Source organism: Sorex fumeus, unplaced genomic scaffold (assembly GCF_029834395.1).
Source record: "Sorex fumeus unplaced genomic scaffold, SorFum_2.1 ptg000091l, whole genome shotgun sequence".
Lineage (NCBI taxonomy): Eukaryota > Metazoa > Chordata > Mammalia > Eulipotyphla > Soricidae > Sorex > Sorex fumeus.
Window position 1 is genome coordinate 128,744 of NW_026606148.1, and position 25,483 is coordinate 154,226.

The 25,483-nt window shown below is 55.3% G+C and overlaps 2 protein-coding genes across 3 annotated transcripts in view; one reads left to right on the top strand and one right to left on the bottom strand.

Moving 5' to 3' along the window:
- Positions 1 to 477: 477 nt before the first annotated feature.
- VPS26B (VPS26 retromer complex component B) lies at positions 478 to 17,686 on the bottom strand. Its single transcript, XM_056131478.1, has 6 exons — positions 17,232 to 17,686; positions 9,532 to 9,688; positions 6,521 to 6,685; positions 3,914 to 4,089; positions 2,229 to 2,371; positions 478 to 1,981 (listed from the first exon to the last, which is right to left on the bottom strand). Exons 1-6 carry the CDS (start codon positions 17,452 to 17,454, stop codon positions 1,835 to 1,837), a joined length of 1,011 nt encoding a protein of 336 aa, XP_055987453.1. The 5' UTR covers positions 17,455 to 17,686; the 3' UTR covers positions 478 to 1,834.
- NCAPD3 (non-SMC condensin II complex subunit D3) overlaps positions 16,850 to 25,483 on the top strand; it is a 77,409-nt gene continuing 68,775 nt past the window's right edge. Inside the window, exons 1-2 of one of the 2 annotated variants that reach the window (XM_056131475.1) lie at positions 16,850 to 16,900; positions 22,784 to 22,938. Coding sequence is in view for 1 of the 2 variants with exons in the window: in XM_056131474.1 (XP_055987449.1) it covers positions 18,530 to 18,590; positions 22,784 to 22,938 (216 nt within the window). In the remaining variant the exon portion in view is untranslated. Of the gene's footprint in view, positions 16,901 to 18,455; positions 18,591 to 22,783; positions 22,939 to 25,483 lie in introns of those variants that run through there. The other variant, XM_056131474.1, reaches the window with a different exon arrangement.

The window sequence follows — 25,483 nt, forward strand, 5'->3', positions numbered from 1 at the left end:
TGGGCAAAGCCTGGTCCTGCACTGCTGCCTGCAGGGAATGAGGCTTTCGTCAACATTCCCCTAATAAAACATCCCTCTCTGAGGCTGGAGAGCTTCTCTTAACTCGGCTGTATGGGCAGGACCCCTTCTGCCCTACAGATTGATTGTTAACACCCACACAAAGCCCACCACGCCTGGACCCAACGGTCTTAGCTGCTCCCACGCCTCCCCATGCCCCCTGTTGCTTCTTAGGGGTCACGCCCACAGAGTGGGCCATGCAAGTCAAGTGCCTCCCTATGCACCCGTCCCTTCAGCTCTGGGGACCTCCCGGTGCCAGGCTGGTCCACACTGTGCAGAGAAGACCCTGGCACACCAGAGCAGGCCCATGGAGCAAGAGCAGACCCTGTGCTGGGTTGGGAGGACTCTGCCAGGTGTGTGAGGTGGCACAGAATAGGGCAGACACAACCACAGACCCCCCAGGACAACAGACACAAAGCCTCCAAGTCACGAGCTTCCTTTAATCAGAGACAAGTGAAACAACGGCTCCTTTTTGTTTTTTTTTTAAATACAGCCATTGGAAAGACAACACATTAGGAAACATGTAAACAGGGCAGCTGCTTGGCCTGGGGCCTGGAACCCGGGACCGGCGCTCCCCACTTCCACACTGACCAGGACCAGAGGAGGAGAGAGTCGAAGACCTGGCCGGGTGCAGCTCGTGACGGGACAGAGGGTCAGGGAATGAGTTGTCAGTTGGGGGAAGTGGGACGGGCAGCCACCTGCTTCTGCTTAGCAGTCCTGCGGGTGGGGGTAGGACCCTCAGCCCAGCTCATGCGCACAAAAGGCCAAGAACAGAGAACCTGCCTCCCGGGCATCTGTGTGCTGCTGGCAGGGGCCCGGGCCAGCTGATGTGGACCTGCTCCACAACAAGGGGAAGGGGGTCCGAGGGAGGGCAAAGCCCTGGGGCTGGACCTTTGCCACTCTTTCACACAGACCATTTGACAGCCCGTGGGAGGGCAGCCCCGCGAGAGAATGATTCCTGGTCCTTCACAGTCAAGTGGCCAGGATGCCAACACCCTGACTGCTGGGCCCAAGTGGGCCCCAGGCACATGTGTGGACCTCTGGTTTCCATCTCTGTCCTAGCAGACGCTGGGGCTCGGCAAGGTGTTCTGTGGGGACCTGCGGTGTCCCAAGGCCCCCAATACCCTCCTTATCTTGGCAGCGTTGCCCAGTCTTAAATCAAGCCCTGGCTCCCAGGGAGTCCGCGGAGACCAGGGAGGGAGCAGGACGGACACCAGGAAGCCAAGTGACCCCAGGTCCCAGCACCGGCTCCACTTGTCCCACCTGGTGGCTGGAGAGTGTGTGATGTGACACTGTCCCTGATCACCCAGTACCCAGACGTGCTCATGGGGCCAGGGACAATCAGCCCGGGGCCCTCGCACGTCACGTCTCTCCGGGTCATCACTCAGGAGCCGGAGGCCGAGGCTGGAGGCAGCTGGAAGGCCTCGGAGCACTGTGCTCGAGGCTCCCCGGAGGTAGCTTCCCGACCGCGACTCTCCCATCGCCCGTCGGCAGGGCAGGCCTACCGAGGTGGCGAGGACCAGCACAGCCCAATCCTGCAGCAGGAAGCTCAGGGGCCGAGGACGCCTGTTCTGCTCCCTGAGGAGCCGGGAGGGAGCCCCCGGGGAAGACCCTCTCAGAGACCATCTTCCGGGATTCTCCCTCTCCAGGGCCCCTCCGTTCTCCAGAGAAAAGAATTGACGGCAAAAACATGATTTGTTTTCAGGTTCAAGTGACCGGCCCCCTAGCCCAGGCCGCTGGTGCTTGGCAGACGATGGGGTGCTGGGCCCAGAGGGGCCTACTGCCTGCTGTTGGCGTCGGGCAGCTGCCCGGGGGTCCGCACCTCGCCCAGGGAGCTCGTGCCCTCGAAGCGCTGGGAGGCGATGGCCGCCTGGTGGGACATGCTCTTCCGAACGATGTCCCCCTTCCGCCATAACACCACTTCCTGTGGAGGGAGAGACGTAGGCTAGGGACTCTGGGGCACTGGGAATCAGAGGACAGAATGGGGGCCAGGGTCAGGCCCGTGGAAGCCAACTTGGGGTGCCAAGTGCAAAGCCCCACACGCTTCACTTGGCAGTGGGCAACAAAGAGTCTCACTTCCTGCTGACCCCAGAGATAGGACCCTGCAGGGTCCTGTGCGTCCCACCGGAAGTGCCCGTCCGCGGGAATCGCCCCTCTCTCGGGTGCCTCACCTGCTGCTTGAAGTAGCGCCGCTCCTCCTCGTCGATCAGCACCAGGTTGAGGTAGTAGCGCACCGAGAACTTCTTGTTGATGTCCCGCATGGTGGGAGTGAGCTCGTAGCCCGCCAGGAAGAGCCGGATGGGGATAGACTCACCTGTGAACACCAGGGGGGATCAGTGTGCCCCCACCACGGGAGCCCGGCCGCTCCCACTTGCACCCCGGCCCCCAGGCTGTGCCATGCCTGTGGCAGTGGCACCATGCACAGCTGACAGGGAATCCAGCAAAGTTTATGGCAGCACCTGTGACCCGGTGAGCGGCTGTGGGTGGAACATCCTATTTCCTCCCTGCCCTGGGTGCAGCTGGCCCGAGAAACGACTCTGTTACAACAGGCCCGACCAAGGATGAGCGAGGCGCCCAGAGCCAATGCTCAAGCCCCGTCTGGTCACCAGGGCACCCCGCCTGGTGCAGTGTAGAGCCACCCCAGGCATCCCGGCCAGAAGGTGGGGTGACGGGGCGGGACAGCAGGACAGCGGGACAGTCTGCAGAGCAGGGCCTGCGGGCAGAGTCCACTCCCCAGCATCCCATGTTTCCTTGGGGGGACGCAGGGGAGACTGGCACTGGTGACCTCTCAGCTCCTCTCAGTGCGACAGCAAACCAGGGCAGTAACTCTGCAGAGACAGGCCGAACTAGAACATCGTTCAAGGGCAGCTAAATATACACAGCTTTGCACATGCTTCTGCAGACCCCGCTCTCAGGAGCAAGAGGGAGGCGGCGAGGCCATGGCCAGCTCTAGGCTTGAAGGTAACTGGGGAGAGGGAATGCAAACTCCTCCACAGGCCTGCTCAGGCCTGACCTGCTGCTGTCATCAGGTCTGGGCGACCGAGGGGCGGGGCCAACGGTGGGAATCAGGTGAAGCCCTGATGCGGCAAACAGCTCTGTGTCCTCCCTGCAGCATCGGGATCCCTGAGCGGGCGAGACCGCACCCCCGACGCCCCCGCCTCCAACTCCCTCCCTGGCCTCGTGCGGTCAGCTCCCTCAGAGGGGCACTCCGGGGGGACATTTCCATCCAGTCCCAGGGCTCTCCAGGACCTGGTGTCACTGGCCTGTACTTGGTGAGCGAGTGCAGAGAAGGGGCCGTGAGAGCAGTGCTGGAACAAGGATAGAGCACTGCGGCCAGGGAGAGTGGGGATCAGCAAGTGTCTGCCTGGGGTGCCGCGTGAATGCTCTTCCTTTCCTGGTGTTTTGTTTTTTAAGTTTTTTCACTTTTCGGCTTCAGGCCATGCTGGTGGTGCCAGGACCATCTGCCGGATCGGGCCAGGCTCCTGCAAGCGCACTGCTCCAGCACCCCAAGCCTGCCCCATGGCCTAAGTCACACTGATTCAAGAAAACCACTTGAGGGTCCCTCAGCGCCACGAGGAAACCCCCAAGCCACAGACCAGGCACGGCCTCTGGGCACTGCCCAGTGTGTCCCCCCCACTCCCCCAAAGAAGCAAAGTGACGGTGTGGTTCCAGACTGACTCTAAGACACACACAATCTACAACCTGGGAGGGACCCTACACTTCAGCCCCCCCTGAACCCCACCCTGCCGTGCACCCTCAGAACCCAGAGCAAACCTGGGGGAGGCAGGGGGAGGGAGCCAGTGGAGGGGAGGTGGGGATGGGGAGAAGCAGCGGGAGGAGGGGTGGGAAAGCTCACCTCGCACGGGCGCCCCGTCCATGATCTCGTACTTGGCTATAGTGTCATTCTCGTGGTACACATTGGGGCCAGTGCCCGTGGTCTCCCGCTTGATGATGTCAATCTCCATGTGCTTGATTTTGATTCTCACCAGCAGGAAGTAGATCTTCCCCACAATGACGTCCTTCAAGTGGTATCTGGAGACGCGGGGCAGAGGGGATGCGGTGTGGGGAGGGCCGGCCCTGGGGCCCGCGATCAGGCTGTCCTGGTTTGTGGCTCAGGTGCACCATGCTGGCTGACGAGAGGCTGCTGGTGTGTCACACTCCCTGCCCCACACTGCAGCTGTGGCCCCACGGGAGCCCCATCCTGTCCCCCTGCCCTGCCCATCCCCCATTCTTTGTGCCCCTTGCATCCCTTGGGCTCCTGTGCACCGCTGGCCCCTTGACACCTCCTTCCGGTGCGCGTGTGGTCCATGTGCGAGGCTGGCGGCTGGCCCCCGAGTGCACCACTCAGACTGGGCCTCAAGGCCAGGCAGGACAGCAGAGAAGGTTCCGCAGGGGGTCTCGCAGGTTGCTCGCAGGGTCAGTGCTTCCTCACCCGCTCCCCACTCCCCAAGCTCCTCTCTGACAGTGGGCTGCACAGGCTCTGTGTGGGAGTATATGTACATGTGTGAATGTCTGTGTGCGACAACCCCCAGGTCAAGTGTGCGTAGCTCTGATCCCAGTCGGGCATGACAAGTGTGTGCGTGCCGGCCCTGACTCCAGGCAGGCAGGCATGAGGGCATGGGTTTGTGCACAGGCCAGCCTGAATCTCGTCAGATGTGGCTGGGAAAGTCATCAAAAGTGAGGCCAGCATCAGCGGGCTGGGAACTTTACAGATTAGGAAAAGGGGGTCTGCAGAACAGGGAAGACTGAGGCAGGACCTGACGAGGGGAGGCCCAGGATGAGACCCCAGACTCTGAAATCTGGGCTCTGATCTCCCAACCACAGCACCGCATGGTTGAGCACAGTCTGGGGGTGCAGGGGACCCCGCCAACATCCCACAAAGTCTGAGAAGGGGGACAGAAGCTGAATGGGGACACTGGCACCCTGGAAAGGGGAGGCCCAGAGAGCAGGTTGGGGGATTTCTCTGCTCTCCTGAAATCCCAGCAGAAGCAACGGAGCCAAGAGTATAGAGTGAAGAGTGAGAGGGGCCTTGTGAGGGAGCCAGAAACCCAGCCCAGCTGCACCCTCACTTCAGAGGGGTGTGTGTGTGTGTGTGTGTGTGTGTGTGTGTGTGTGACTTGTGAGAGTGAGTCTCGGTGTGAATGTGGGGGGGCTGTAAGCGTGCATGTATGAATATGAGTATGTGGCTTGGCTGTGTGTGGGTGTGTGTCTGTGTGAATATGTGTGTGACTGCGGTTATGTGTGAGTATGAATGCATGTGTGTGGATGAGTACTTGGCTGTATGAGAGTGTGAATGTATGTGTCCGTATGTTTGGAATCTTTAAGCATCTGATCTGAGATCTTCCTTATGGAGATGAGAAGCCCAAGAGGCAGAAATCCCAGCACCTGCCCCCATGCCTCACTCTGAGCCTGAACCAGACCCGACCACCTGCCCTTCCAGAGTCTCACCAGGGTCAGACCCTTTGGCACAGGGGCTCCCAGGGCCTGACTCCCTGCGGCAGGGGCACTAGTGGGCAGAGTCTTCACCAGCGGCTGGGCTGGGGGAACAAATGTTCCAGGCAGATCCACAGAGCTCCAAGACTGTGAGGAGCTGTTTCCATCCGTGTGCCTATCAGGCCCAGATCCACCATCCATCCTGTGCCTTGGATGGGGTTACCCAGGTCAAGGAGCGCCCCCTGCTGGACAGCCCCAGTGACATCACTACACGCCCTCCTAGGGGCCTCCTTGCCTCTCCTGGAGCAGGAAGTAGGGAGGTACCCTCATCATGACAGTCTTGGTTGGGCCAGGGGCCAGGCTCTGGGCTTGGGGCTCCAAGGGAGGGCCCCCCACTCTGTGATGCAGTGTCTGTGGGGTTTGTAGCTATATGAATCGAATACCCTTTTTGTGTTTGCCTATCTGCCTTCCAAACATTCTCAGACACAACTGCCCAGAAAAGAAAGTTGCCTTCTGGACATTTTTAAACTATAAGTTCTGAGACTTACACGTGCTTATTTTGCTCTTTTAACAGAAAACTGTGGGAAATATATGTGGCTTCCCAGCACGCCAGTTAAAACCAAACCTTCTCCAGACCTAGAAAACGTTCAGGTTTTGCTCCAGCACCATTCTTAAGCCCTGACTCCTCTCAGCAGAGAGAGCAGGCGAAGGGTGGGTTCAGCTCCCTTGCTTCGATTTTGAGAGGTCTGTACATAGGGTACAAACGCAAATGTGGTGGCAGTCTCGGTAACAAGGAAACAGTTGTAGTAGAATCCCAAACCCACACGAGCTCACCGTGGCTCTTTACAACCTCGAGGCAGTGACACCCAACCCCTCTTACATTTGTGTGAAAAATGCAGCTTCATCTCCTGCTAAATCTGGAGCCCACCAGACATGCCCTCTGTTCTCTGGGACTGCCCCCCCCGACAACCCAGCCAGAGTCGAGGGGTCTCCCGAGCTCCCCGCATTCCATCCTGCCACCGACACTCACTTGGACTTGTTGTACTCAAACTCGATGTGCAGACAGTCCTCGATGCCCACCTCCATCTTGATGGAGGAGTTCAGCTCCGGGTACGTGCTGAGTGTGTGCACCACAATGTCCATCTCCTTGACCACGTCATTGAGGCGGCGGCTGATGGTGGCCCGAAGAAAATACCTAGAGGGGGTGTGACCAGAAAGGGCAGTCAGTCTACGGGTCAGACCCAGTCCACCCACGAAACAGAAACCTCCTGAGGCCAACTGACAGCACAGTGGTTAAGGCGCATGCACCTGACTGGGTCTGATCCCCAGTACCACCCTGAGCAATGCTGGGTGCAATTCTAGTGGCCTGAGCACTGTGGGGGTGGCTGGGTGACACTCAGCCCTGCAGGTTCCCAGCTGCACCGTGTTCTGTGTCTTGCCAGCTCAGATAGCCTGAAATATCTGCTGGGGCAAACTAGGCCTTCTGAGCACCATTTGGGAGGGCACCCCTTCCCCAGGAGTGGGGGGAGAGAGAGTGTGGAGCAAGAGCGAGTGAGCGAGTGAGAGAGAGTATTTACAAACCCTTTCAAGGTCCCTAGCCATTCTGGGCTACGAACTCCTCTTCCAAAAATGCATCTACGCACTCAGATTTGCAGACCCCTCCCAGAAATGTATCTACACATTCAGAGTCACAGACCTGCCTCCTAGAAATCCATCTATGCACTGATTAAGATTCACCTCTGTGAGAGAACAGAGGGGAATGCCCTGCCACAGAGGCAGGGTGGGATGGGGAGGTGGGGGGTGGGAGGGATACTGGGATCCGTGGTGGTGGGAAATGGGCACTGATGGAGGGATGGGTATTTGATCATTGTATAATTGAAACCCAAGCACAAAATATGTAAGTCTACAACTGTACCTCATGGTGTCTCACTAATTAAAAAAAAAAAAAAAGATTCACCTCTGCATCTAAGCATGCAGATTTGCAGACGTGCCTCCCAGAAATGCATCTATACACCCCCGTCCCGTAAATGCATCTATGCTCAGTGTTCAGGGATCACTCCTGGCAGGGTTTGGAGGACCATACGTGGTGCCAGACACTGAACCCAGGTCAGCTGTATGCAAGGCAAGCACCTTAGCCCCTGTATTATGGGGCTGGCCGGGAACTGGCTCCTTTGAACCAGATGAGGATCTGGCTTTTCCTGGGCTCCCCAGCAAGGCTCTGAGACAGTGCAGTTCTGAGGGAAGCAGAGGCAGGCTGGGGCGTGTGTGAAAGGGGGTAGCCAAGCCCTGATGGCTCCTGTGAAACCAAGGCCCTCTGCTGGCCTGACAGACCTGTCCACACACTTCCCGCCCAGCAAAGACTGCAGGACCCAAGAACAGAGGGAAGCCCCGAGACCTTCCTGCTCCTCTGCCTCCTCCTGCCTCCTCTCCCTCTCCAATACACCTCCAGTCCTCCTGTCATTTAGTGGTAAGCAACCCAGCGACCTTCCTGCCCTGTGGTAAGACACAGAAGGGCTCAGCCAGGCCGGTACAGACTGCTCCAGCGTGAGGATACTAAGCCAGAAGCAGCCAAGATGCCGCAGCGGCCAGAACGTGTGTGGGTCCCGAGCCAGCGACAGCCGCGACTCTGTCTCTCCTCCACTCTGGGCTGTGGTGCCCCGAGCTCCTGTGAGTGGCTTGTCTGTCCTGCGGTCATCCTGTGCCCTTGGATCAGGGAACTGGTATGTTGCGGGTTTCGGTCAGACAATCCAGAGGTGGTCAGTGTTCATAGCAGGGCGGCAGCACACCCCTGGCCGTCACTGCCTCCCTCCTGCCCTGCAGCTTTTCTAGCTGAGCCACCAGCAACCCCTCCCCCCCCATACTCCCCCCAACCCTGCTCATGGCCTCTGGCAATCGCTACTTTCAGTTTGGGGGCTGCAGGAGGGTGCTTGGGGATCAGGCGGAGCCTGACCCACGCTGTGGCTGCTTCCTTTATGCTTGGCTCCACGGTTCTGTGTGCACACACCACACGTGCATGGGCGGCCTTGCTGTCACTGTCCAGAAGAGCAACTGCCACCGCAGCTCGGAGCGCTACGGTTAGCTTTCTTGAGGAACTGCTGATACTCAATTTAAAGCAAATCCCTGCAACACAGGGGTTGCGTATGATGTCACAGTCTTGATGGCAGGTTTCACAGGAATCAGGGGGTCATACAGAAGCAAAGTCGTCCTTTGCCCTGCGACAAGTCACAAGGCCACCAGGATTCAACAGACTGCTCTGGAACTTTCTCATCTCAGAGAATTTGAACTTGGTCCCTAACCAGAGGGTCCAAGACTGGAACAGTAAGAACAAGTCTGTGCACTTATTCATCCTGGGAGTGGAAGGTACTCGCGATGGTACTCAGGCACTGCTCCTAGCTCCGTCATGCTCAAGGATCAATCTTGGGGGTATTTTGGTGGGGTGAAGTTGGGGAACAGGGACCAGAGGTGGTACTGGGGATCACATCAGGGTAGGCTGCATGACAGGCAAGCGCCTCACCCCATTGTCTCTCCAGCCCCAGGACTCTTTTAAGAACTTTTCATGCTTTGCTTCCTTTCATGCACCCAACCCTCTTAGATGGAAAGTTCTAGAACAGGTATCTGGCTCTGCCACCCACTCCTCAGTTGGGACCACAGAGGGACAGCACTCAGGACAGTCTGCAGGATGGCTGCCAAGGAACTAGCTTGACCTCATGTCAGACAGCCAGCTCTGGATTCCTGGCATTCTCTGACCCATCTGCTGGTTACCAGGAACAGACCCACACATCCCACCCAACCAGACAGGAAGTACGCTGAAGACTCGGTGCTTCCAAACACTTCCAGCTCTTTGCTCTTGGGGGAAATAACACCTGGTACCTCAGGGGGATGATCACGAAGGTCTGAAAAGCCTCTCCCTGCCTCAGTGCGCAGGGATGACAGGCCTGAGTAGAAACCCATAGAGCTGACGAAGGTCACGGTCCAGGTGCTCTCCTCCGGGGCTCCCGCGCTCAGCCTCCTGCCCCAGACCAGGCAGCCTGTGCCACTCACCGCAGCTTCACATTCTGGCCTGTGTAGGACTCGTACGGCTTCTCCACATGGGTGAACTCGAAGTCGAAGGTCTGGGACTGGGTGATCTCCCCGGGCCGGGCCAAGTCCTTCACCAGCGACACAAACTCATGGTGGTTTCCGCGGTCATAGTAGAGCTCTGGTGAGAGAAAAGTGGGGTCTCATCCATCAGATCCCAAGCCTCAAGGAGCTGGGGGCCTCCCAGCTACAGGAATTGTTCTCTCTCACCACCTGTCCCCAACACGCACACATGCATGCACGCACGTACACACACTCCACCAGCCTCACTTTCCACCTGAGCCCACTCCTGCTGCACGATCCTCACAATTCAACCCCCACCCCCAAAATCTCTGTTTTGTCCAGAAAAACACAGACATTAAAGAGCAAGCTAGCTCCAGGCCAAGGAGTCAGGGGAGTTCAGAAACAGCCACCAAAACAATTGCTTTGCACACATTTATAAACCATTTCTAACTTCGTTTGTTTGTCTGTTTTGGACAGCCCAGCAGTGCCCAGGACTTACTCCTGCTTCTGCACTTAGGCATCAATCCTGGAAGGGGTCAGAGGGCGCTATGGAGTGCTGAGGACCACCCAGATCGACCGGTCCCATGCAAGGCAAGTGCCCTACCCGCCATGGCTCCATCCCATACAAGCCATTTGCAGCTTCTGAAAGCCTTTTCACAGCTTTCCCAAGGAAGAAGCCCTGCTGCCTCCTGTGAGACATGGAGTGCAGGCCTGACAGATGGCGAGGCACTGAGGCTGAGGCACTGAGGTCCCAGGCTGCCTGTGAGGCTGTGGGCCAAGCCTCTCTCCTGTGGGAAAGTCTATTCCTATAATCTGGCCCAAGGCGGTGCAAACACTGAGGTTCTATGATCATCAGCAGAAGTGAGAACATGAAGGAAAAACAGTTACCAGGGAACAAGCATGCACCCAGCATTCTCTCCTGGCTGCTTGGCCTAGTCGGATGGGAGTTCAAGGTGATCTCATCAGAATCAAAGGCGCTCCGAGCCCCATGTGCCCAAATCACGCAAAGACTTTGCAGAAGCCACTGCAGGGCCTGGCCTCTGGGTGCTGGGGCGGGGCCCAGCAGTATCCCCCAGGAGGGACACTCTACTCCTTCCCCTCGGGAGAGCTCTGAGGCTGCTGTCAGTTCATGCCTGCACCTCTTGGGTCTGTGAGCTCGCAGTCTGCATGTCGGTATTAGCCGGAATACAGTAGAAACACATGGGGCTGGTGGGATCCCCACAACCTGTCTGGGCCAAGGGACACTCACCGCTGAGTGTGGCCCGCCCGAGAGAGCTGCAGCCTGCCCCTTGGGTATTTCTGGATCCAGACCCACAGAGTCTATGAGAGAGAGGCCAATGGGGAGTGCGGGCGGGTGCCGCGCACTTGCAGCTTCTGCTGTCAGCTGCCTGGGGACCAGGGGACAGGTCCCCAGAGTGCAGTAACTGGGACAACGGCCCAGTGGGCCTAGTTGGGTCCCTGGCACATAGCAGCACTCACGTGGGGGAACAAGCCTCAGGATGAAGGAAGGTTTGCTGATGGGCCTCCTTGGCCCTGGGTCTGGGTGCATAACCCGCCTGCTTGGCCCTGGGTCTGGGTGCATAACCCGCCTGCTTGGCCCTGGGTTTGAGTGCATAACCCGCCTGCTGCTCACTGCTGGAGGCACGCAGAGCACGGGGTCTGTCCTGAGAACTAGCCAGGGGTGGAGGGGTCTTCTGTGTGCATACAATGTAGGTGGTGATTACTGTGTGCTTACAGTGCATCCTATGATTATTGTGTGTGTTAAAATGTAGCCTATGATTATCTGTCTCCTTACAATGTTATCGTGTGGTGCCCTGTGCTTACAGTCTATCCTGTGATTATCTTGTGCTTACAATGAAGCCTGTGATGACTGTGTCTGAGAATCCTATGGTGACTGTGTCCTGACAGTGTATCCTGTGGTGACTGCCCTTACAGTGTATCCTGTGACAACTGTGTCCTTACAGTGTATCCTGTGGTGACTCTCCTTACAGTGTATCCTGTGTGACCATGTCCTTATAGTGTATCCTGTGTGACTGCCTCCTTACAGTATACACTGTGGTGACTCTCCTTACAGAGTATCCTGTGTGACTATGTCCTTACAGTGTGTCCTGTGTGACTATGTCCTTACAGTGTATCCTGTGTGACTGTGTCCTTACAGTGCATCCTGTGGTGACTGTGTCCTTACAGTATATCTTGTGGTGACTGCCTCCTTACAGTGTATCCTGTATGACTGTTTCCTTACAGTGTATCCTGTGGTGACTGTCTTTATAGTGCATCCTGTGATTATTGTGCATGCTTACAATGCATTCGTGATGACTTTATATGCTGCCAAGGATGTCTATGACTACAGTGTATGCTCACATCCTTTGGGGCCACACCTGCTGATGCTCAGTGCTTACATCCTGGCTCTGTGCTCGGGGGTCACTCCTGGCAAGGGTTCAGGGGACCACAATGGAACGGGCAGCAGCCAACACAAGGCATGCGCCTTAACCTGTGCAATGCCTCAGGTCCCTGACCCACCTTCTTCTCCAAATACTTAATGGCTTTAGAAGAGCATATGCAGCCTGCAATACTCTGGTAGTGAGACATCGATGGCCGCTGCAGGGGTGCAAACCTGTACTTCCTCAGAACTCCACTAACTGGCCCCCGGGAGTAAGGAGGTGCAGTGGGCAGCCAATTTGCCCCCACCAGCCCATGACTGCTGGTTTCCCAGGAAACCCTTATGGTATTTTGGGCGCCAGGGTAGGATCTGGGAAATGAACCCCACAACCCATGCACTTAAGTCAGGAACAGAAGCAGGTGGAGCGAGGTCCCAATGCCCAGGAACCTTTGGGAAAATGGGATGTGAACAGAACCCCAAGCGACAGAGAAAGGTGAGGACCCTGTGCTGTGCCCTCTGCTCTGTCCCTGCGTGGGCAGGGAAGGCCTCCCTTGTGATCCTCCTTCCGGAGGCAAGGGGGCACCTCAGATTGCGCCTGCGTGTCCTGCTCTCCGACGAAGCTTGTTCATGAATAACTCAGAAGCCACTTGCACTGTCTGTGCCAATGGGGCGCAAAGGGGCAGAAACAGCAGCAGACTTGGCCGGGTGCCTACAAGTGGGATGTCCTCTTGCCTAAATTACCACAGAAAACCTGAGCTGTTCCAGAACAAGGGTTGGGGCCTGGGCCCCGGAAGTAGAGCTCGGCCCAATCACCTCCGCTTCTCTCCAGCCAGAGCCTGTGGGGCCGTCCCTTTCCTGCTCCAAGTCAGGACCCACCACTGGCCGGTCTTCGGCCTCCTCCTCATTCCGCCAGGAGGAAATGACTTCAGTAGTCAGAGTGTCTCCATGGCGACACTTGCTGCCAACAGCAGAGCAGAGACTGCTCTCAGGGAGGAAGCGGAGCCAGTTTGCTTCCCAGGCTCAACCCAGTTAAGAGCCCCCATCAGAGGCGGCGGCAAGAGGGGGGTCAGCCTCCTCTCCATCCTCATGGGCCACTGCTGGCTGGGCCAGGAGTTACCCTCTGAATCTGCGGGGGCTGCCCTCTGGACAACTGCCTTCCCTCCACCCCAGTGCACGCCCCCCCACCCCCCACCTGCTCTGCCAGGACAGACCCTCTTTCCAGTCCTGTACTTCCTTTTTTTTTTTGCTTTTTGGGTTACACCAGGCAACGCACAGGGGTTACTCCTGGCGGTGCTCAGGGGACCATATGGGATGCTGGGAATCAAACCCGGGTCGGCCGCATGCAAGGCAAACACCCTACCCACTGTGTTATCGCTCCAGCCCCTCCTTTATAAGAGCCAGAATCAATCCACTTCATCTCAACCTGTCTCTTAGAGGGCTCATGAACTAAAACACAGAGAAAGCCTCTGGGGTCTTAGAAAAGACTTGTTGCTCCTTGTTGCAGAATTTATTTATTTATTTATTTATTTTTAAAAAGGTTACTTTTTTAAAATATTTAGAAGAAAAAACGGGGCAGGGAGAGAGCTCATAAGGCTGGAGCGCAGGCTTTGCAAATCGGAGGCCTAGGTTCAATCCCGGCACTGCATGGTTCCCTGAGCACCAAGCCAGGAGTACTCCTTAAGCACTGTCAGGTGTGACCCGAAAAACAATGCTATTTTTTTTTGGCAAGTGACTTATCCACTCTTCTACCTTTCCGACTCCCTCCTTCCCCCACTCCACCCCCAAGTGGCTCAGAGGCCAGGAGAAAACAAAATGTACATGACAGCCTTTGGAAATGCTTAGCAAAGGCTGCCCGAGCTCCTACTCCCCAGAGGGGCCTCCAGGCTGCTTCGATCAACCCTGCTGGGGGCTACAGCCGATCCCAGCTTTCAGGCGCTTCCAGTTTAGTGCAGAAAACACAAGTCCAAGCGACAGAACAGTGTCAGGCTCTGCACACGCTGCTTGAACAGAGGGACCCACGAGGTCTCGGGCCTGGAGAGTAGAGCGGGAAAGGTGCCAGTCGGCAGAGGGGGTGGGGGTGGGGTCGGCTTCTCTGGGCGATGGCAGGCTTGCTGAGCTCTGAGCAATGAGCAGGTGGCAGCGAGGGGAAGCTGGGGAGAAGGAGAGAGGCAGCCCCAGAGGGGGTGCTGCACCTTTCCCTTTTCCCCAGGGGCAAGGAGTGGATGAAGGAACATTCAGGATGGGCCAAGGGGCCAGGAACCCTTGGAAAGCCCATCTCTTCCAGGAGATGACCTTACAGGAGAGGGGAGGGAGCTGGAGAGGACTGAGGATCTAGTCTAAAGCCGTAAGGGGGGCCAGAGCAACAGCACAGCGGGGAGGGCACTTGTCCTGCACCTGGCCAACCTGGGTTCAAAACCTCAGCACCCCATAGGTTCCCCTAAGCCCTACCAGGAGTGACCCCTGAGCATGGAGCCAGGAGGAAGCCCAGAGCACTACTGGGTGTGTTCCAATAACTTAAAAAAAAAACCCAAAGAAACAAACAAACCAAAACTGTGGGAAAGGACCATGTTCACAAGCCCATGGAAGGTGCTGGAGGAGGGATAAAATCTGAGCTGAGCCCCAGCTTTCAGGGAGGGGTCACCCCAACCCCAGCGAAGATGGGGCTGGGGTGAAAGAGCACAGGGCCTCGCGGCTGGGGATTGGGGAGGGGGGGGTAAGCCCTGCGAGCCTCTGGGACTCTGCGAGGTGAGGTGAGCACAACGAAGGATCCAGAGTCAGCATACAACACCCATATCATGGGTGCAGGTAGAATGAGAGGTCAGGGACAGTGCACAGACAGTGCCTCTCATCCTGACCCCCCCTCACCCCACCCCACAAAGCTCTCTGAGCGTGGTATACCTCCTAAGAGGCCCGATGCCACCCACAAGGTCAGCTGTGTGTGAGCACTGTGCAGCTAGAGCTAGGGGCCCATGCCGCCCCTCCTGGAAACAGACATGAGACATTGCTTGTCCTGCCCCAACAAAGAAACAGAGTTGGGCTGGAGCGATAGCACAGCGGGTAGGGCGTTTTGCCTTGCACGTAGCCAACCGGGTTCGATTCCCAGCATCCCATATGGTCCCTCAAGCACCGCCAGGAGTGATTCCTGAGTGCATGAGCCAGCAGTAATCCCTGTGCATCTCCAGGTGTGCCCAAAAAGCAAAAAAAAGAAAAAGAAAAAAGAAAATAAACAGAGTTGATCCCAAAGCTTAGAGCCATCTCAAAGCTTAGAGCTATCCCAAAGCTTAGAGCCATCCCAACCCCAACCACTGCATCTTCGACTCTGGTGTTCTCCCCCGGCTAAGGAGAAGCGAGGACCATATTCCAGAGTCTGTTCTGGAGGAAGGAAGATTGAGTGCAAAGACAGAGCTGGGCCTCAGACCAGAGTCCCACCTACTTCCCACAGGTAGAGATGAACAAGAAAACCACACATGGCCAGCAGGTGCAGGTGAGGTCAGCTCAGACACATGGCGACAGTCCCCAAGGAAAACTCAGCAGACCCCACCTTGCAGGTGAGGGGCAGTGGCCAGTCACCTCAGTCCAGAGTACATGGAACCTGAAGTAGTGACGAGCAGGAGCACAGGGGGTCCCGAGCAGTGACCAGCGGGCATGCACGGGGCCTGGAGCAGTGACCAGGGAGAGCAGCAGAGGTTCTGAGAAAGCTAAGCATAACTGCTAGGAGTCAGACAGGTATGGTTGGCAGCCCCATGCCCCTTCGGACTAGACAGAACTGCCCCACGCTGTGTTGCTCGGCCCCTGCAACACTGGGGATCAGTATTGCTGATACAATGATACAAGGCGAGTCATGGCAATACTGATTTTGCACAGGCTGACCTCACGAGTGACGCTCAATCACAGACATCCCTATGGCTCTCACTGTGCCCAGCACACTGTGCCTTATAGAGCACCCACGTCACTCTCACAGAACTGGGCATACTGGCAGTGAGTGGCAGGGAGAAGCCCGGTAAGCTGGGAAACCTGCTCCAACGACAAATGATGGAACCGCAAATGCCAGGAACACGGCTGCCCAGAGCACCCTGGGCTAAAGCTGGCAAGCGGAAGGCCTGGCACCGTCTCCTGCCCCCTTGCAACCCCCATTCCAGCACACCACAGGCTGCTGGTGTTCTGGATTCCAAACAGCAGGGCTGTGGGACAAGTTCTTAGGTGAAAGCGCACATGCTAAGTTCTGAGTTCGACCACAGCACCTCATAGTTCCCAAGCACCCTGTAGTGCGGCCCTGGCAGGGCCCAGCATCTCTGGCCAGGAGCCCTGGGCTTTAACCTGGCTCCTCTTGAGAAAATCAACAGGAAGATTCCCAGGGGGTCAGTCTGATTCCACTTAACCAAAGACTCAGAGCACAGTCTCCATCGGGCACTGGAAAATAGACCCGGCTCCATGACCTGGGTCCTCTCATTTCCGACCACTGCGAAAGGGGAGCCCAGGGGCTCTGCGGACAGGCGGAAGGAAGGAAGGAGCGCTGAAGCAGCTTCCCCAGAGTCCAAAGAGCAGGAATGTGTACCTATGGCATAGGCTGGGAACCGATTCCCAGCCTGAGGTTTCCTTTTTGCCTGCTCAAGTATTTCCTGTCCTTATGGCAGAGACCATGTATTTCTCAAGCCCTGCGAGTTGCAATAAATACAAGCCTCTAATTGGTTTTCCAAATGGTGACGCCCCCTCAGCACCCCTCTCTCCCAGCACCCGGGCTGTCGCTGCCTTTCACTGTCCAGCTGATTGATTAACAGGGGTGATACTGTGAATCTGGAGTTACTGTATTTGGGGCTTCGGACCGGCCCTCCCGTCAGGACAACGTGGAAACAAGCGTCAGAATGCAGAACTTCGGAAGGACGGCTCGGGGAGCAAAAGGCCGGGCTGCTGGCTTCCACGCACAGGCTGCCACCTGCAGTCAGACTCAAGGTGAGGCGCGGGGGCAGGCGGCCGCTCCCCTCCGCAGAGAGAGGAGCGGCTAACCGGCCTCGCCGCTCGGGTAAGCGCGGGGCCCAAGACTGGACCGGCCATCCACCCGCAGCACTGCGCTGCCGCTTCGCTCCGAACCCGGGCGGCAGGTGCCAGGGACAAGCGGGCATCGCGGGGCACAGAGGCGCGGCCGCGCGCCCACGTCGCCAGCCGGGCGCCCTCGCGCCGCGCTGTCACCTGTGGCCGAACCCGGGGCACGGACGCGCCGTGGACGGCGTGGCCAGGGGCTGTCCCCGAGGCCCGCCGAACCTTTCGGCTCCCGGCCACTCACCGATCTGCCCGATGAACTCGACCTTGATGCCCTGGTGCTCCAGACGCTTGTTGGGGTTCTTGAGCGCCAGGCTCACCTTCCCGGACACCGTCTCCCCGTCGTAGAAGAGGAAATATTTCTCCTTCTTGCCGTCCTCCGTCTTGTGCTCGGCCCGCTTCCTGCTCTCCGCATCGCTCAGCAGGATCTCCACCTCCACGCTTTGCCCGAAGCCGAAGAAGCTCATCTCCCCGGCGGGCCGGGCCGGGCCGGGCCGGGCCGAGCGCGGGGACAAGGTTCCAGTCCGCGGGGCCGCGCGGCTCCGAGCGCAGGCCGGGCAGGGGCGCGGGCCCGGGCTCAGCCACCCGCCGGGGGGCGACCGCGCGACTCGGCGCTCCGCGGGGAGGGGGCAGGGCCGGCTGCGGCGGCGCCGCGCGAGCCCGGATGCACCAAGCGGCCGACGCGGCCGAGGGCTGGCGGTGCAATTCTAGGGGCGCAGCGCAGAGCCCCAGGGTGCAGCGGAGCGGGCCAGCCAGCCTCCCTCGGGGAAACCGCCGAGGTGCCCGAGCGGCTCGGGGCGCGGGCGGGAGGGGGCGGAGGGCGGGAGGCGGTCCCAGCCCGCACGCGCCGCGGACGCCGGACGCATGCGCACGCCCGGGCCCGGGCCGCTGGGGCCCGGCCTCGGGGCGGTGGCTCGCGCGCATGCGTACTGGGCGTTTCCCTCAACTGACATGGCAGCCGTGGCTTCCTTCCAGGACAGCTCCAGTCCAGACGCCCCGTCACTAGAGGCACCGCAGTTTGTCTTTCTGAGTTGTTTTTTAAATTGCTTTGGCTTGGTGGAAGGTTGGCTGCCACCCCGGCTGGGAGTTGCAACGCCGGACTGCTGTCTCGGCGTGTAAAGCGTGCCCTCAAGACGTGCCTGGGAAATGTCTCCTGACAGGGGGCAAAGGTGATTATTACAGGGAGGGTCTTGTCTCAAACGCTCTTTTTTCCCTTTAGGGACTCTCCGGTGAGGAAAAATGCGGCGGGCCAGACGCGACTAGAGTAGAACGTCGTTCTTGGGCCCGACCTTCAAAGGAAACGGGAGAAGACCGGCCCGGAGCCTCGGCGCGGCGCTCGGCCCCTCGGCGCGGCGCTCGGCCCGGCCTCGCTCACGGTTTGCGCGTGCGCGAGCGGCGGAAGGCGCCGCTGATTGGTCCGTGGGCCGATGGGGCGGGGCGGATTCCCGCGCGCTGGTTGGCCGGCGAAGAGGTTTCGGAGCGCGCGCGCCAGCGAGCTTTCAAAGTTTGCCTCGGCGGCGCGTCGCGGGTCGCGGGAGCGTCATGGCGCTGCCCGGCCTGGCTGACAGCCTGCATCCCTGGTGCCTGTTGGATCTCAGCCCCGGTACGGAGACGACGCGGGGGGCTCGCGGGGCCTGGGCCGCGGTGCTGTGCGCCCGGGCCGAGCCGGGGGGGGGGGGAGGCGCCTGACTGCCCGCGGTCCCGGGGCCTCGGGGCGGCCGCGCAGCCGGACCCGCGGGGCCTGGTGCGGTCGAGGGGCGCGCCCGGGAGCAGCCTGGGGAAAGGGGCTCCGGGGCCCGGTTCGCCGTGCCGGGGCGCCGGCGCGGGCTGGGCCTTCCCTGCCCGGCTGCGGCCGGAACCGCCTCCGCTGCCTGTGGAGGCCGCTTGTCGGCTGGCGCCGAGCGGGCCGCGGCGGGTCCAGGCCCGGGGCGCGCGGGGACGCGCGGGAAGCGCCCCCCGTGCGGCGCGGCGGGGGCGGCGGGCTCGGGCAGGTGCTGCGCGTCGTCCCGTCGTCACGGAGCCCGGGCAGGCTGGCCGCGCCCGGCGAGCTGGGACCGGGCGTGGCCGGCGGCTCCCGGGGTCCCGCGCTGCCCCTCCGGGCTGGGGCCGGGGCGCGTAGGGCGTGGCGCAGGGAGCGGAGCGTCCGTGTGGGACGGGCGCCCCGCGGAGCCGCTCGACGCCCAGCGGCCCCTCGCGCCCCGGCTCGGACTCGGCGCGCACCTGCTTCTGGTCCCCGGCGTCGGGAGGCGCCTTCTTCCCCGGCTGCCCCTCTCGCCGGCCCCCTCTGTGTCCTGAGCGTGCCGTGCCCGCCCTCAGCCGGGCTCCGCTCCGCGCTCCGGGGAGACGGGGCCGAACGTGGGGTTCTCCGGGGCCAAGCACCCGCCGGCCTCGGCCCCTGGAGGCACCCCGGCCCTTGCTCCTTGAGCCCACGGTCAGCGCTGTCCTTCCTTCTCGTGTCTCCGTTCCTCCGCACTGGCTGTCCCCGAGGACCAGCCCTCCAGATCGAGTGGCCGCGCCAGCCCGCCGAGCGCCCACCTTGCTGCCCACCCCACACCTCTGCCGCAGTCACTTTTGGAAACGCTGCCTGAACTTGCTTGAAGTTGTCGGGTCTCCAAGCCTTAGTATTTTCCCTTTAATGAGTCGTCGTTCAAGTCCGAATCTTCCTCCAGAGCGCAAGAGCGCGGAGCATTCACTGCAGTTTTTCCTCACGGCAGAGTCTGAGCTGTGGAGACTGAGTTTGAGTTTGAGCCATGGAGACAGAGTTTGAGCTAAGGAGACTGGAAATGGCCTCTAGGCTTCGTGTCATCGGGCAACCCAAGTGATGTCGCTGTCCCTCCCGTTGTTCATCGACTTGCTGATGCGGGCCCAGTAACGTCTCCATTGTGAGACTTCTTGTTGCTGTGTTTGGCATATGGAATACTCTCGGAGTCGGACCTGGCTGGCCGGGCTGGCTGCGCACAAGGCACATGCCCTACCGCTGTGCTGTCTGTCCCTCCAGCCCAACCCAAGTGATAGATCTCCATTTCTTTGTCTGTCAATGGGGACGTTGGTCTCTGCAGCAGTGTTTTTGTGAGGTTTCATACCGATACCCTGCAACTCTTCTCTGGCAGTACCTTCAACCCTCACACACAAAGCCCACTGTACCTTTTTTGTTCATTTCCACATATCACATACTTTGATCTCTTTGTGCCTTGTTATACCCTTCTGGCTGTGTGGGGGCACTTTCTGACTTTTCCTTTGGTGGTGGGCTCCCATGATAAGGTTCAGCTGAAGCATTCTCTTTCCAATTCCTGTCCCCCACTGCCCCAGTGATTCTCTGCTTTGCTCCCCAGTGTTTTAAGTAGCTTTTTCTGTTTCAATTCTGTTTCATCTGTTATAAAAGTAGCAGTAACTATCATTGATTGACTGTATTGATTTCCTGACAGATTTTGTTGTTGTTGTTGTTGTTGCTGCTGCTGGGTTTTGATACTTATTATCTAGCAATGCTTTTAAAGTGGTTTTTAAAAATTGGAATTGCCGGGGAGGTGCTCAGTAGCAGAATATCATGTGTACACACACACACACACACACACACACAGGCAATGAATGGGATAGTGACTGTCTGCTGCCTAAATCTTGGCAGGCTTTTCCATTTCAGAAATAATTACATTAGAATATAAAATTTCTTACCATTGGTTTTTATTCCAAAAGTTTTAAAATTAGGGTGCTAAGTATTTTCAGTTCCTATAAAAAGAAGTGACATTTTTTTCATTCACTTTCTTCTCTGCCATTCCCATTCATTTAGATCCCCTTACTCCCAGTTTCTAGTGAATCTCTCCATTGCTCCTTGCTCTGGTTTAATGACAGATAGAGCTGAGGTAGTAAGACTAAAATGTTAGAATTGCTATGATTAAATTGCTATGATTTTTATGATATTTGCTATGATTGCTATCATGCATGATTTAAAGTCATGCAGTGGTAGAACTAATGTCATGCATGTGTTGATGCCCTGGGTGCGATCCCCAGCCAACAGCAAACAAAAAAAAATACATGTATGATTTATGAGAAGGGTCTAGAGTGATAATACAGCAGGTAAGGCATTTGCGTTGCATGTGACCGACTTCAGAAGAATAGAAATCTAGGTATTACTTCCTTCCAGATTGCACTAGATGTTTCTGACAGTGGGGGACTTATATGTTTAACACTAAAATAAGGAGTGAGGGGCTGGAGCGATAGCACAGTGGGTAGGGCGTCGGGTTCAATTCCCAGCATCCCATATGGTCCCCCGAGAACAGCCAGGGGTGATTCCTGAGTGTAGAGCCAGGAGTAACCCCTATGCATCACCAGGTGTGACCCTAAAAGGCAAAAAATTAAAAAATAAAAAATAAATAAAATAAGGAGTGAGATGTCTTCATTGTAGTCTACAATGGGAATCAAAATACTGCTGAAAATGCGTTTGTCTTTTTCGGATATTCCTTAAAGCAGCATATTTTATATCTTGGAAACTAATGCTCTGCAAAGCCACCTGCTGCACAGAGACTCTGTCTTCCATAGTTGAACTGAAGAGACAGAGGGGCACCGACAACTTCTTTGAAAGGAGGATAGTTTTTATTTAGTTTTTATTCACTGAATACAGTGTAGTGCTCCGAACCATGAAAGTTTGAGACTTGAGACTATCTCCAGATTTTCTTTATTCAGCCCCAACCCACTTTTCTAAAACAGTGGCAAACCGATATCTAAGTATTCATTTGAAAGAACATCTGACTACTAAGGTCTGAGACATCTGCGCGTTTTCACCTTTCTCTAAAAAGGATCTAGGGGATAGCAATGAAAACACAGAAGAAACATTTTAGAAGAAATGGAATCAAGAAAAATTAGCAAAGGGCTGGTGTGATAGTTCAGCAGATAGGGTGCTTGTCTTGCTTATGGCTAACACAAGTTCAATCCCTCGCATTCCATATGGTCCCTGGAGCTCACCGGAAGTGATCCCTGACCACAGACCCAGGGATAAGCTCTGAGCACCAGTAGGTCTCCCCTGCCCCCACCCCCCGGGGGGTGGAGGGGGGATGACTGGCAAAGTTCGGTCTAGAATCATAAATTACTACTACATTCTCTCAGCATACATTTTTCCATTAGTATGTTTGCAAATCACAAAGCATTTATTTAATTCTGAGTCTCACTTGACTATTCTCATTTAAATTTCTTAAATAAATTATAACCTTTTTGGTTTAATTATAACCTTTTTAGTTTTGCTGCAATGTTACATTTACATAAGGACCTGATAAAGCATTGTACTCTTTACTTGGGTTTATTATAAGATTTTCACAATTTGTATAACCTATTTTGTTTCTCTGATCAAAAATATGAAAAAGTCTGTTTCCTCTAATAATTTATATCTAAAAAGTATTTGTTTTTCTTAATAATTTTAGAATAAACGTCTTATGACCAACAGCCAGATATGATTTTAAAATGTGAAGTGTTCCTTGGGGTGGGTGGGGAGGGTGGTAATAGTTTAAGGATTGGAACATTTTCTTTGCATTCAGAGATACTAATGCAAATCTAAATCTTGGTACTACTTGCCTGCTCCAGAACTGCTTGGTAGGCCCAGAAAGGGGGAGAAAAGGTCTTAGGGTATTCTCAAACCGTTCCTGATATCTTTTATATTGGGTTCCATCAGTGCAGTATTTAATGTGCATTATAACTCATGAACTTTTTCTCTCCTTGAATGTATCTGTAATCTAATGGTCATCAAGTTGTTGGGATTTTTATTTGTTCATTTGTTTATTTAACTCGCTTTCTGATTTCTTTTTCTACCAGAATGGGTGGATACTGTATGGGACCTGGATTTCACGGAAACTGAGCCTTTGGATCCTGATGTTGAAGCAGATATCTTAGAGTCTGGATTGGATGCATTCAAAAGACTTGATGATAGTCTTTTCCACTTTGCTACTGAAGAACAGGGATCCAAGGAGGTAAAAAAATGAAAGAAGTTTTTTTAAAAATCAGGGGCCTAAGTGATAGTACAGTGGGTAGGTAGGGCATTTGCCTAGCTTTTGCCTAGCATGTGGCCGACTGAGGTTCGTTCCCCCCCTCCCATGTAGTTCCCTACGCACCTCTAGGAGTAATTCCTGAGTAAACCCCTGAGCATTGCTGGGTGTGACCTAAAAAGCCAAAACAAAGAAGCAAAAAAAATTAGGTATTAGAATGGGAAGATGAAAGTCGTTATTATAGTCTAAGGAGTAGCCTTTTTGCCAATTTGTATTCAAATCAGGAATACAAAAAGATTAGTGTAAGGAATATGACATCCTACCTAGTAGCATACTATAAAGGTTTTGAGTTTTTTTTTTTTTAAAGCCACAACTTCTTTTTCTAATAGCAAATTAAAGGAAAAGAATAAAAACCCAACAAGGAAGAAAACAGAATAAGGCAAAAATATAGTCACACATGTAGCAATTCAGAAGACCGTCATTGTAAAAAAAATTCATCTTTTTACTAAAACTGAGAAGTATAAGTTGAATTATGAATGAAACAGTTCCTTTGAATATTGAGTTCTACATAGTGTGCTAAATTAATATTTGGATTCACAATTTTTATTTATTTTTTGTTTTGTTTTTGCGCACACCCTTTGATGCTCAGGGCTTACTCTTGGCTCTGCACTCAGGAATCACTTCTAGTGGGCCGAGGGGCAATATGGGATGCTGGAGATCAAACTTGGGTTGGCCCGGTGTAAGGCAAGGCTCATGCAAGGCAAGTACTTTGTCTGCTGTACTATCTCCGGCCCCTAGGGTAATGATTTTTTTTTTTTTAATTTTGGGCTAGAAAGCAGGGGTGAAATACTTAGTAACACCTGAGAAATTTATATTGACAAAACATTTGAATTACAAGGTTCACATAATGTTCCAAAACAAGGTTTTCTAGTTAAACATCATTCAACCTATTGTCAAGTCTTTGGGAACCTGAGAAGACAATGTGATGATTGAGACAGAGACTCTCCTCATTGAGAACTTCGGCAGCAGCACTGGCTGCAAGCCCTCCATGTGTCTTCTGGTCAATGCCAGTTCCATGTCCTTCCAACTGCTGAGTCCTCATGAGTGAAAGCTGGAAATACTTGGTTAAACTGGTTGTCAAAACTGCTATCAGAAAGGTGTAGGTACCATGTAATAGGAGTGAGGAAAAGGAAGTACAGTGAGATTTGAAAGATTTCAGAAAGAAAGCCAGAAGTGAGTCTTCCCAATGGGTGGAATATTAAACAGCAGAAATAAGGGTGCTAAGGTACTGCACACATTCACAATACAGAATACAGAGAGAATCATGGACAGTAAGTGTGAAGGACTTATACAAGTTAACTGGAATATAACCTGGAATCAGGCCAGCTGGTCAGATTGAGAATGTATATTTGGGTAGCTTGAAGTAGGGTTCAACAACAGGGCTTGAAAATTTGTAGCAGAATATCTAGAGTATGTAAGGTTTTTTTCCTGAGGGTCATACTAACACTAACAGTTAATCCTCACAACCACCTGTATGAGGATGAGTTTCTAGGGAGTAGTAGATTAAGTGATATGAGGAGCTCTGATACAAGACACTGCTGTGGGTCAGAGGTGCCCAAAGTAGGAGGAACTGCACCCTTGGAAGACTCTTCCATCTTTCTGACTGTTATTGGTGTGATCTGGAGTCATGGTTCTGGATGTTCCAAAGGAGTTAAAAATGAGGGCCATTTTTCTTTTCCTGCAAGCAGTCTCCCAGAGGTGCCTGGAGGGCCTAGAGCCACTCCTGATGATGGTCAGCCTGGCAGCACTCAAGGGATCCTCAGGAACTGGGAATAGAATTTGAGAGCTCAGGACTTCATTGGAAGTGGTGCTCCATTCCTTGGAGCTATCCACAGGGACTTAGGCAGTTTTTGAAGTCTAACAAGTGGGCTGGAGCGAAAGCACAGCGGTAGGGCGTTTGCCCTGCACGCAGCCAACATGGCCGACCCGAGTTCGATTCCTCCGCCCCTCTCGGAGAGCCCGGCAAGCTACCGAGAGTATCTCGCCCACATGGTAGAGCCTGGCAAGCTCCCCGTGACGTATTCGATATGCCAGACACAGTAACAACAAAGTCTCCAACGGAGACGTTACTGGGCCCGCTCGAGCAAATCGATGATCAACGGGAGGGCCTTTACTTTTACTTTACTTACTTACAAGTAGAGCTTAGTGAACCCAGCCAGTCTTATCAGATCTACAGACATGGTGAATGACTGGACATGGAGTGAAAAGAAATGTCAAAGATCACACGGTCTTTTACAAAACTCGGAGTGGAGCGATATTTTTAGCCAGTATAGGTACTGAGGAAAAGACGGGAAAGTCTAGTAGAGGACTCTATGAGTTTATTTTTATGGTTTTGAGTGTGAGATTTTTGAGCTTTGGTATTGGGACCATATTGGGCATGGTTGATGGCTAATCCGAGCTCTCATCTCAGAGGTTGATATCCCAGTGCTGCTCAGGGAACCAGCCTTTCCGGGGGTGCAAGGCAAACACT